At 48.0% G+C, this 12255-nt stretch overlaps 2 protein-coding genes across 2 annotated transcripts; both read left to right on the top strand.

Moving 5' to 3' along the window:
* Positions 1 to 374: 374 nt before the first annotated feature.
* On the top strand, positions 375 to 4958 carry PIGZ (phosphatidylinositol glycan anchor biosynthesis class Z). Its single transcript, XM_063408043.1, has 2 exons — positions 375 to 629; positions 1033 to 4958. Exons 1-2 carry the CDS (start codon positions 512 to 514, stop codon positions 2592 to 2594), a joined length of 1680 nt encoding a protein of 559 aa, XP_063264113.1. The 5' UTR covers positions 375 to 511; the 3' UTR covers positions 2595 to 4958.
* A 582-nt stretch (positions 4959 to 5540) lies between these two features.
* LOC134555944 (nuclear cap-binding protein subunit 2) lies at positions 5541 to 9503 on the top strand. Its single transcript, XM_063408044.1, has 4 exons — positions 5541 to 6102; positions 6187 to 6368; positions 7107 to 7245; positions 7828 to 9503. The coding sequence occupies exons 1-4, from the start codon at positions 5692 to 5694 to the stop codon at positions 7897 to 7899; spliced, it is 804 nt and encodes a 267-aa protein (XP_063264114.1). The 5' UTR covers positions 5541 to 5691; the 3' UTR covers positions 7900 to 9503.
* The last annotated feature ends 2752 nt before the right edge of the window (positions 9504 to 12255 follow it).

Below are 12255 nucleotides of genomic sequence, written 5' to 3'. Positions count from 1 at the left end.
AGTTCAGGGGGCACATTAAAGTGCTGGGATGTACCCAGAGAAGGGTCTGGAGCTCGAGTCCCATGAGCAGCGGCTGAGGGGGCTGGCGGTGTCCAGCCTGGAGGAGGCTCCAAGGTGACCTCACCCCTGCCAGGAGGGTGCAGCCTGGTGGGGTCGGGCTCTTCTCCCGGGCCGTGACAGGACAGCGAACACACTCACAGAACTCAGACCGTGCCGGGAGTTCAGGCTGGCCATCAGGAGGAATCCGCAGACAGGGTGATTAGACACGGGGCTGGACTGCCCGGGAGGTGTCGCCGCCGCTGGAGGCTCCGTGGCGCGGTGCGCTGCCCCGGCGGTGCTGGCCGTGCCTGTGCTCGGCCGTGCCGCGCTCGTTCGCGGCCCCATCGATCCCGGGCTCCCGTCAATTCAGCAGCCGTGGGGGGCGCTGCGCATGCGCGCCGGGCTCGCGCTGCGGCGCTGCTCCGTGCGCCGCGCGCCCCCTGCTGGTGCGGCGTGAGGGGCCGCGGCCGCCATGGTGGCGCGGGCGCTGTGGGCGCTGCTGGCGGCGCTGCGGGCGGGCTGGTGCCTCCTGCCGCAGAGCGGGTACCTGCACCCCGACGAGTTCTTCCAGGCACCCGAGGTCATGGCAGGTAAGGCGTGCGCCCGGGGCGGGGTGGCCCCGCGCAGGCTCGAGGGGACGCGAAGCGGCGCGGCCACGGGCATCACCGGCCAGGCGAGGGATCCCACTCTGTCACACGGCGAGTCCCGCAAGCCGGGCGGGAGAAGATCCGCAGGGCTAGCCAGATGGGTGGGTGGGTTCCTGCTTTGTGCTGTCCACAGCGAGTGGCGCCTCGAACCACATTACTGTGACAGGCTTGCCGATGCTTTGTAAAAATGAATGGTACGCTCCGAAAAATGTCAAGGTTGACACCAGTTTCAAAAGTTTAGGAGCTGCTCTGTATTGTGATACTTATTATACCAAATAGTATCCCTAATTCTGAATTACTGAATAAAATCTATTATCTATGTATGTATTTTTCTCTTCCTTTGTAGGGGATATTTTAAACCTACAGGTCTATTATCCATGGGAGTTCGTTTCCAGCTCTCCTTGCAGAACAGTTGTTTTCCCATTAATGACATCAGGAGTTACGTACTGGGTGATCAAGTCTTTGCAGCAGTTGGACATATGTTCAAGTTGCATCAACAGCTACACTCTCCTTGTATCTCCTCGCCTGCTCTTTACAATCTTTTCTTTCATACTCGACTATAGTGTTTATCAATTGGCCCCTTTCTGGGGAGCAGATCCGTGGAAAGCGCTGGTGCTTCTTGCTGGATCGTATGTCACGCTGGTGTTTTATACAAGAACGTTTACCAACACACTCGAAGGACTTCTCTTTGCTCTTCTCATGGTACTGGTTTCTTCAAGGAAGTCCAGTGGCAGCTCAGCAGAGCCTACAAGCAGCTCTCTCATAGGTGTCATAACAACTGCTGGGTTTTTCAACAGGCCAACCTTTCTGGCATTTGCTCTAATGCCCCTGCTTTACTGGGCCGGTTTAATTGTTGACTCTCAAAAGAGCATTAAAACTCTCATAAACCACTTTTTGAAGTTTATCCTATGTGCATGTTTTACCGCTTCTGTTTTCATAACTGCTGACACCTTCTATTTTACCTCTGTGAACTTAGACAATCTCTACAGCACTAACATGAGCAGCCTAATTGATGTAATTGTTCAATTGCATGACAAAATGGTAGTCACTCCCTTCAATTTTCTCAGCTATAATCTTAATCCTCATAATCTTGCACTGCATGGAACTCACCCACGAGTTACACATTTTACAGTCAATGCAGTAATGCTATTTGGGATCTTACATATCCTGGCCATCAGTGCTGGCTTTAAAATGCTAAAGAAATATGTCCATCAGTTAATGCTGGTCAGATGGTGTTACCGTGGGCCGCCTGGGCTGTTGGTGCATTCCGAGGGCAGTCCAACATTGCTGCTGTTTTATTTTGTTCCTTTGGCATTTCTCTCCGTGTTCAGTCACCAGGAGCCTCGGTTTCTCATCCCTCTCATCCTGCCGTTGGTCCTGTTCAGCGCGTCACCAAGCAGAGCTGTGAAATGGAAACTCCTCATTGTCGTGTTCAACCTTCTGGGGGCGCTTCTGTTCGGGTGCTTACACCAGGGAGGGCTCATTCCCTCTTTGTTTCACTTGGAGCAGCTCATCCATTCCCCGGCATCCCCCGGCCACCCGCGGCACTACACTCTGCTCTTTGCGCACACCTACATGCCCCCGCGGTCTCTGCTCAATATCAAGAAGACAGATGTGCACGTGGAAGTCATTGACATGGCTGGGGCTGGAGAAGAAACCCTCTGCCAGGCAGTAGAGCAGCAAGCAAGCAATTTTAACTGCAGTGACTGTCACGTCTTTATTATAATCCCTGGTACAGTCAGAGCCACAATTACAAAATGTGGTGTCTCATTCAAGAATGAGACTTTGATATTCCCTCACTTATCAATGGAAGACCCACCACAAATACCTGTCCTATCCAGTGGAAATTGGAGGAGTCAGTTAGGACTTTACATCCTTGAGCTAAACAGAGATCATCAAAGCCTTTAGATTTTAGGAGAACAAAGTTTTAGCCCTTTACTTCATTTGGGTGCTGTCTGATGGTGGTGTGACCTTCCTCTTTCATACACCCCCCTCTGTCAGCACTGGCAGTGGCACTGGGAGCTCTCCCACATATCTTTATTCCCATTCCTCATGCTTTTTGGGTAGCCAGTTCTGGATAGAACCTGTTTAAAATTTGATTTACTCAGCCCTGTGGTGTTTCATATGAACTTTTGTAATTCTCCTGATGAGAGAGGATGAAATCAGAGCTGTGATTGAAGTTTAGCTGTTTCCATGTACGATTTATTTTTGAAAGCTCTTATAATCTCTGACAGGGTTTGGGCACTGTGGGGTGTTTATTGGTAATAGGCATTAATTCAGCTGCTGGAGAGAGGGTACAGGGTTAGACAGAAGCTTGTCTGACTCAGTAATCTTCTATTTTATGCTCTTAAAAATTCATTAGACCAGCCTGCAGTCACAGTACTGTACCATTACCTTGGGTGGGTCCGTCTTGAAAAATCCCCAGCACTGATCTGGCAGAATCTGATTTAGAACATGGAGGATGCTTCAGCCTAAGTACTTGTGCTAAATCCTAAAATCCGAGCTTTGCCTGTTTAGCCCTCCTTGCCACAGTTCCATCCTCGTGAACATGCTGCCCACGTCCCGGCCCGGGCGGCTCGGGAGGGCAGCGCTGTGCTGGCATTCAGCGTGCGCGGCGCTCCGCCGCTGCAGCTCGGGCGCGCCTTCCCTTGCGCGCTCCCGCCGCTCTGTCGCGACTGTCAGCCCGGCAGAGCGCACGGCGGGTCCTGCGGGAGCTGGATCCAGGAGCTGCGCAGGCAGAGAGCGGCCAGCGGGGAGGGATTTGATCCATCGTGCCATTGCACCAGCAGCATCTCTGAACGGGCGCAGCACAGAGACAATCCCCCGGTTGTGCTGCCGTGCAGGAAAAGCAGCCTCGAGGGAGGAGCGGCATCCCCTGCGCCCCCTCCCCGTGCACTAACTGCTCCCCATTAAAACAGCCCAGTGGGAATGACAGCTCCTATCCTGGCTTTCCACTGGAGACCAACTGGACACCAACAACTGGGCTTCAGCTGACAATGATGTATATGCTCAATTGCATAGCATCACCTACAATCTTTGGTTTTGCCTATGTGAACTTCTGGATCCAGAACATCCTGACTTGGCACATGCATTGTAGATCAAGCCTCTGTCTCTGAAACAAATCTGACACTTGAATTATTTCTGCTCACAAAGGTGGTAATGCTTTTGGCAGTTCTTCACCCACACAACCTACATAAGGTCTTAAGAGCCAGGTTTTCAACAGAGACAGGAATAATACAGGTTGATGGCAGGCTCTAAGGAGAATCTAGGAAAAAGGAATGTGTGAATGATTTGTCTGTATTTTCCAAGCTATAAGTATGACCTAGATGTTTAGGGAATGCAGCTCTTGTTCTCTTGTAAACCATTTTGTCTTGTGTTCCCTGTATGTTCATCCCACATCCTTCATTCCTCACTGCGGGCCTGCCTGTAAATTAAAGGTGCGTGTTTGGGGGGAGGCAGAGGAACAGAAGGTACCTGTCTCTTTGTACTGCTGACTCACAAAATAGTGTAACTAGTGAAAGCATTGTGACAGCAAATGTATTTTCCAAGTTAATTTTCTTTTTGCTCTCTTACACTGGGATGACACAACTGTGTGCCACAGCTGGTACTCCATGTCCTGCTTCCCATTTTCAGATTTCTTAAACAACTTAAATCTTCAACGTTATTTTCATAAAACTTATGAATTCTGGCAGTCTGAGTGGGATACATCTTGAAACTCTTGGAGGATGTCATGGAGCACCATTCCCATAGGATGATGACTTCTCTACCACTGCACAAGTAACCTGCAGAGAGCCAGCAAGAGACCGGACTGCAGCTACAGTCTGTACCTGGACTACAAATACCAGCTCAGAGTAACAATATACTGCTTTTGTCTTGCCAGCCAGACCTTTGAATTTACAAACGCAGTTTCTCCATCCGTACACACCTGTCTTTGTTGCTGGGTTTAATTTTACCAGCAATGCAGGAAACTGTGTCTCAGACCAAGTGCAAGGTTCTTGTCACCTGGGATGATACAAGGAATGGAAATGACCCTCCCCAGCCGAGCCTCTACCAGCTGGATCCAACAGTGAAACACCCTCTGAAGTTAACTGCTGTAGTGTCATAGATGTCATCAGACACAGCATCTTAAGCAGACCTCCCCAATGCATTACACATGATGGATGCATCCTTTTCCACTATGTATCTGTATTTCCATTTATATGTAGGGTGGCTCTATTGGCCATTTTTTTCCCTGTAAACCCTTCTTGCTACAATAGACTTGAGGTGTGCTTTTAGGATAGCTACTGAATCCCTTTCACCTTCCTGTAAGATGTCCATTATCCTGTCCATCATCATCAATACTTTTTTAAACCCTTTTTGTAACAAAACTGTATCAAATATAGACTATCACTCCTGTATACACAGACATTACATTGTTACAGGTACTCCCGTGAGAATTGTGGTTTTATTTTGAGTTTCTTATCAAGCACTGAAAGTGACAATCTTCACAGCATTGTGAGTTGATTATAAAGTGAGTCTGCTTGTTCCTGAGAACCGTGGAACGTGTATATTGTCTTTGACATGGAAATCCACGAAACGGATGCGAAGCAGCTTCCCGTGATCATTCTTTCCCGAGGAGTCGCTCCAGGCCACGCCATGTGGAACGCACCGTCCAGTCCGCAGCTCGCCATCCACAGCCCGGGCACCGCCGGGGCCCCGCTGTCACCAGCGCCCGGGGCCCTTCACCCGCCGGTTCCGACGCGCTCTGTGCGCCCGGCGCAGGGAAGCGGCGGCGGTTCCCGTTCTCCTCCCGGCGCTGTCCGCAGCTGCCTCCCGCTGACGCGGCGATCACGGCGCTGATCCGGGCCGGCCGCCGCGGCCCGGCCCGCGCGGCCACGGCCACCCCCGCGCACGGGCGCCGTCCTTGAGCTCGGCGAGGAAGGCGTCGCGCAGGCGAATCAGGCGCGGGGCCAGGTCGCGCTGGCCGCGGGTGAGGGCGGCGGCGGTGACCCGGGCGGCGGCGCGGATGGGCCGCGACTCCGAGAGCCGCTGCACCAGCTGCGGGCTGGACAGCAGCAGCAGCAGCGCCCGCAGCAGCGCCATGGCCGCTGCTCTCGCGAGACCAGGCGCCCGAGCGCCCCCACACTCGGGGCACCCCGCGGTTCTCGCGAGAGGTGCGGCCACCCCGCCCCGCCGCGCTCGCGAGAGGCGCGCACCGCCTCGCCATTGGCGGCGCGCGCGGCGGCCGCGGGTGCGTGCGCGGGAAGGCGCCGAGGGGCGGCCGCGCCGGGTGCTGTCCGTCTGTCCTGGGCTGGCTTGGGCCGGCCTCGGCCGGGCCGGGCCGGGCAGCGCCGCCATGAGCTCCGGCGGGACGCTGAGCATCCTGCGCAGCGACTCCTATGCCGAACTCAGCCAGTACCGGGACCAGCATTTCCGGGTGAGCCGCGGCCGGGGGCGGGCGCCGCGCGGTCCGGCCGGGCCGGGCCGGGCCGTGAGGTAACGCTGTGTCCTTGCGGCCCAGGGGACGCGGTACGACCAGGAGCGGCTGCTGAGGAAGAGCTGCACACTGTACGTGGGGAACCTCTCTTTCTACACCACGGAGGAGCAGATCCACGAGCTCTTCGGCAAAAGCGGCGACATCAAGAAGGTCATCATGGGGCTGGACAAAGTGAAGAAAACCGCCTGCGGCTTCTGCTTCGTGGAGTATCCTTGCGCGGGGCGGCAGGAACGGTCAGGGTGTGGGTGAACTGCTCTGCACTGCAGGCTCTGAGTCACCGGGGAGTTCTCCGAGGATAAAATTAATCGTATGCTAAAGCGTCTGTGAGAAACCCTGAGAGAGAGGGCGCGCTGGGCTCGCGGTTGGACCTGATGGTCTTACAGGTCTTTTCCAAACATGATTCTGTGATTCGAGGATACACTGCATGTCGAGTGGGGTTAGCAGCTTGCTTTCACTTTGATACTTTAACCCGGACATCTCTTGGGTAGTTGACCTCTGCAGTAAATTCATATTCTCCATGCCAGGGTAAAAAGGCCTTTCTTTTTGTACAAACACATATGTAAAGTTTCTGTTGGCATCTTTCGTCCCTGTTGTGTGACTTCATTGTCTTGCATGTTTCTGAGGATCATTCTGTGACTGGTTCCAGTGAACTCACCTGAATGGTGAAAGTTTGCAGCATGAATGGAGCATGCCTGGGGCTTCCCACTCTTTAGCAAGAGCTTTGTTCTGTTAAAAGTCGGCATGATTGACAAACTTAATCCAACATATGTATTTTCAATGCTTGAATTGCTGCATGTTCCTCCCTTTCACTAGCAGTTTTCTTAACTGGTGTAGCTTCATAAAAGTGGTTCAAGCAAAGACTTGGTTTTGTAGCCCATTTGATACTGTTCTTCTTTCCGTATGGTGAAAATAGAAGGCCGTTTTTCCATTAACGTATTCCTAAGGTATTATGCCAGAGGAGATGCTGAAAATGCGATGCGATACATCAACGGGACCAGACTTGATGACAGGATCATAAGGACAGACTGGGATGCAGGATTTAAGGAGGGTAGGCAGTATGGCCGTGGAAGATCAGGGGGGCAGGTAGGTTATTGTACAGCCTGGGGTTTTAAGGGAATGGTCACTTTGCCAAACTTCTTGGTTTTGAATGAACACAGAACAATTTCGGAAATAGCAACTTAGGAGTCATTGTGTAAAGTAACACTGGAAGACATCTGATAGTGGTAGTATAATCCACTATGAATAAATAACTCTTTCATAATTTTCACTAAAAAGACTTGCAGAAACAACTCTTGGCTGCCTGGGGAGATAATGCTTTTAAGTAAGCCCAGAAAATGTAAGGGGCTGTCAGGAGCACACAGGACAGCAGTTGGCTTACCCCAGATGGAGCAGGTGGCCGTGGCTTGTACTGCCAAAGCCCAAGGCTGGCCATCCTTGCCTGGGCTGTTTTGATTAGAGAATCCCCAGACATGATGAAAGAGGAACTTGGTTTATGCTGTTCTGGGCTTCTGCATGATGCACTTCACCTTCTGTTTAGTCAGGCAGCTCCATGTAGCCCCATATGTGTTGTGATGTCAGTATGACTGTATTCTAACAGTGTCACAATTTCTGAGGAATTGTTTTTCCTTGTCTTTTCTGGACTTGCCTTTCTCCCTCCTTTATTAGGTCCGAGATGAGTATCGGCAAGACTACGATGCTGGACGAGGTGGCTATGGCAAAACTGTTCAGTGCCAGTGACTCCTCACTTCACAAGAGAACCAAATCTGCATTGGGAATGTCCCCAGGCACAAAATAGGTCTGTTGCACACAATTCACAGAAGCTCCTATGCACATTCCTGTGAGCACATCCTGTGTTCAATACCTCTTCTGTTTTAATACCAGCATCCAAAGCATTGCAGAGGACCTGAGAGCAAGGCTTTAAGCATTAGAATTCTGAGGCTTTGGTCTCGAAATGCTGCTATAACCTACTGAAAGGAGCAAAGATGTAACGTTATGGTGCTTTTTTTTTCTCTGGCAAAACTTGATTATTCAACAGGGTTTTGTTTACATTGGTATCACAGGGTGGAGAGCAGTATTGAAAGATGATTGGTGGATGTTTCACAGATGAAAGCAAAAGGCAAAGAGCCTGTAAAGGAAGTGGAATTTCTAGGGAAATTTTTCAGTTTCTAGGGAAGACTTCTAAATTGCAGATTTTCTGGGGTTACTGGATTAACATCCTTTTTTGCTGGTGCTGTTCCTAGAACATTTACCTGAAAAACCATAATAAAACAAACCAGGTTGAGTTCAGGAGTCATGAAGTGAGAAGCAGCTGAGCAGAGAGAGGAAACAGACCTCTGCTGTCTTCTACAAAGTATAATTTTGATTGCGTGACAGAGAAGACCAAAAACAAGAAGTACAGTACAATTGTTGCACAGTTTGAGTATTAGTATTTTGCCATATCTGGTAGCTCTCTACAGCCTTAATGTTTGAGGGCCATATCTTCCCTGTGCTTGTAAGGGTTGCATGAAGCCAAGTTACCAGCAAAATGGGATGTTTGAGGAACTGGGTTTATAATGAAAAAGTTTCTTCCCAAAATTGGTTTTCTGTTTGAGAAACTTGATTGCAGACAACTTAAAAATAGAAACAAAAGAGTTTTGGGAGGAGTCTTGCTTTCTACTGAGCATGTGATAAGAATGGTAAAAGAATTTCAGATTGCATAGCTTGTTGTGTTTTGGTTTTTCTCTTTCTCTGCTGGATCCTATTCATACTGCTTGTTGATGTGTTGGAATTTTGATGCACTGCAGACATAGGTTTAAAAATGTGATCCCAAGATCTATGACATTGACCTGCTGAAGCAAAATAGTTTAAAAAGAACTGTTACAGGGCTTTGGATTTTCTTCATGGACTTCTGAGTTCCATGTAAATGGCAATTCCTAAAGTTTTGTGCAAATACCTTGTTGTCCATGACTCCTTATAAACTTTCGAAGGTGTACAAAAGTTGATCTTAACTCACTGAAGGTATTGTTGTAAATTTTGATGCGTTTCTTGCATACAGTTAATCACAACTGTTACTGTAAATTGAAAGACAAGTGAGATTGAACAACTCCTTACTTAGGACGTGTGGATTTGAGGGTTTTTGGCATGTAGAGTAGAACTAGACTTTCGGGATCACTTGGTGCTGGTCTGCAGATAAGCTTTGAACAAAGTTACCTTTTCCAATACAATTCATTTGATGATGAGTTTACAGCCTGTAATCAGCTCTAGAACACTGCTGAAGTTTATTTTTCATTGTATCAATTTTGTATAAAAATATGTTACAAAAACTCTAAAGTCACTTTTAAATAAAGCTGCAACATTAAAAATGGTTTGTTATTTTTTTTTTAACAGAATCAGTGAACGCGCTCTAGTCAGACTCTTGGTCACATCCTTTGTTTTAGTCTCTTTTAAGATGAAAAGAATGACTGTTCTTTCCCTTTGACTGGATTTTCAGTCTGGTTCTGTTCTTACCTGGATTCTGAAAGGTGTTTAGTGCTCTTCATTCTGGTTTGAATTTCTTTGAATTACAGGACAGAAATTTTTTGTTGATACTGAAGTAAATGTGAAAGTCTTTGCTATGTAGGAAGCAATTTTCAAGCTGATCTTCCTCATAAAAAATGTTTTTTTATTGTAAGTACTGCCAGTAGTTCTCAAAGTCATTCTCAAATAAGATGGAGGTGGTAATAAGACAGTTTGTCACAACAGTCACTGTTCTTTGCTGCTTATGTACTATGGGTCTGGAAAGAGTATGTTTTAAGGTGAAATTTTCTGTTTTGAGAGATACCAATCACAATGGGATTTAAAGCCACATGATATATCATGTGAACTCTTGGAATCTCAAAAGCTCATATAGGGGAAATTGAAGATGGTTTGATTGTTGTCTTCCCTGATTGAAATCAGATCTGGGTATGCTGAACCTAGTGCTTAATGAAAGGAACTGAATTAAGTCTTTGAAAGTTCTCTGGGGACTTCTTCAGCTTTCTGATGTGCTGGTGCATTGTGATGAGGCTGTCTTGGGAGGACAGAATCTCCCATGCTTCTTGGACAAGCTACTTCATTATAATTACAAACACTTTCTTGGAAGTTCAAGCTCTGTGTTAGCATTCTAAGTACTTCTTCATCATAATTAGTTACTTTTATGGAATTGTATCCATAAAAAAACCCAACAGCTAAGAATATGAGTGGAAACTTAGATATGCCTTGATGGAAGGGAGGCTGTTAGAAGTCAAAGCAGTGACAGCTTCAGTCTCTCCCTCAGACTGGTGCAGGCTCATGGGTGATTTACATGCCTCTCTTAGGCAGCAACGGCTGCAAGTAAGATTGGTATTTACAGCATTTGAGTCTTGGTATTACAGGGTAAAATCAGTGGAGTGTAAAAGCCTTAGAGACATTTGTTTTCAATGACTGACACAATAATCCCATTAGCAATGTCTCACTGCAGGCTCATTCCAAGGTGGTCTGTGTGTTGGTTACTTCACTGTCCCATGCTGCAGACAAGTTCCTGCTCAGGTTGGTGCAGGCACAAGTGTTCGTGTTAATGGTCCTTTCTACACAGACAGTTCCAAAAAAAATACTGCAACTATTTAAGCTAATATCCCGCACCTCACCTTCCACATTTTGTCAGATTAGGCTTCTTGTGAAGGAAAAAATTGATGAGAACTACTAAAATTGACATGTTTGTACATGGTTTCATCTCTAGCAGAAAGACAATCCTAGTCAAAGGAATGCAGTCCACAGGGATTGACCTGCTCAAAAACTGTCTATTTGAGTTTCTAAAGCACAGGTTGTACTTTACGCCAGAGCATATAAATGAAGAAAAATTAGGGTGTGCATTTTTCTTTGCACTCTCAGGTTTCTGCTCCTAGCTGAGTTATTTGGTACTTTCAGGTAAGTCTAGGGCCTTACCACTGTAGGTGGTGTATCAAAAAATGGGTGGAGGTTGTGGAGAGAAGTATCCTGGGCTTCAAAACATTGTGGGTTTGAATCCATGAAATGATAGTATTTGTACATTAAGACTGTAACTGCACAAAGATACAAAGTATATTGCACCCCTGCCAGTAAAAGACAGAGTTACATGAGAAGAAGGTTTGCTGACCTTGAGAAACTCCTTTCTGAAAGCAGGAGAGATCAGTTCTTGTGTCAAGGTTCCACAATTTATGAGGATGACCTTCCTGCCACTCTACTTCCCAACTTGTTTTCTGAGACAAAGATGTGCTTTACTTCACTGAGGTCATATTATTCTCCAAGGTTATTTTAGCTTCCACCTGGAGGCCATTTGAGTGTCTATTTGGGTTCTTTACAGAAAAAAAAGAAAAAGATAAATAGGAAACCAAACTCTTCTTTGCAGTCCGGAGAAGCTGGTGAGTTCTGATGTGAGGCAAACATTTCCTTCAGCAGGAGGATGAGCTTTGAGTGTGGAGCACCCGAGGGGCAGCGCAGGTGACGCGTCCATGGCGCTTGCTGGTGGTGACACCGCCAAGGCAGAGGGGGCTGCTGGGAGCAGCGCGGGGCTGCGGTTGTGCTGCCGAGATTTTGCCTTGATTTGGTCGTAGAAATGACCAAAACCCCTGAATTCCATCAAAAAGAAGTCTGTAGACAATTTCTCAAGAGTGGAGGCAAATGGAGGTCAGGATTTGCAGGTTTGTAGCCCATGTTTCTCTGTTTAGCAACAGCTTAGTTACCTTTTCCACTGGATATTGCGATATGCTGGGTCTGTGGTAACTTCTCTCCCTGTTCCCAGCAACCTCTTTGGATCTTGCCAAAGCACACGCATGATATTGGGGGTGGGCTTGACTCCATCCATGCTTCAGATGCCCAATTCATGCTTCACAATCTCACATAAATTGTGGTTTGTGTAACTGTGCCAGCAGATCTTCTCTGGCCAACATTCTCTTTTTCGATCTCTAGCAGGTTATAAATTGAAGTTCTGTATTGCACACAAAGTGAATGTCTGCAGCTTGACAAGAGGTTAGGCAGGGCTTAAAATATCTGGTTTGTTTCTCTGGAGTCACAGTAGTCCTTCAGGGACTTGGCAGACTTAAATGTCTGTTGCTTTTGAGTATCCCTGTGGGAAAGTGC

This window comes from Prinia subflava, chromosome 11 (genome assembly GCF_021018805.1).
Source record: "Prinia subflava isolate CZ2003 ecotype Zambia chromosome 11, Cam_Psub_1.2, whole genome shotgun sequence".
NCBI classification, from domain to species: Eukaryota; Metazoa; Chordata; class Aves; order Passeriformes; family Cisticolidae; genus Prinia; species Prinia subflava.
Note: the sequence above shows the minus strand (reverse complement) of the source record. Positions and strands in the feature narration are given on the sequence as shown.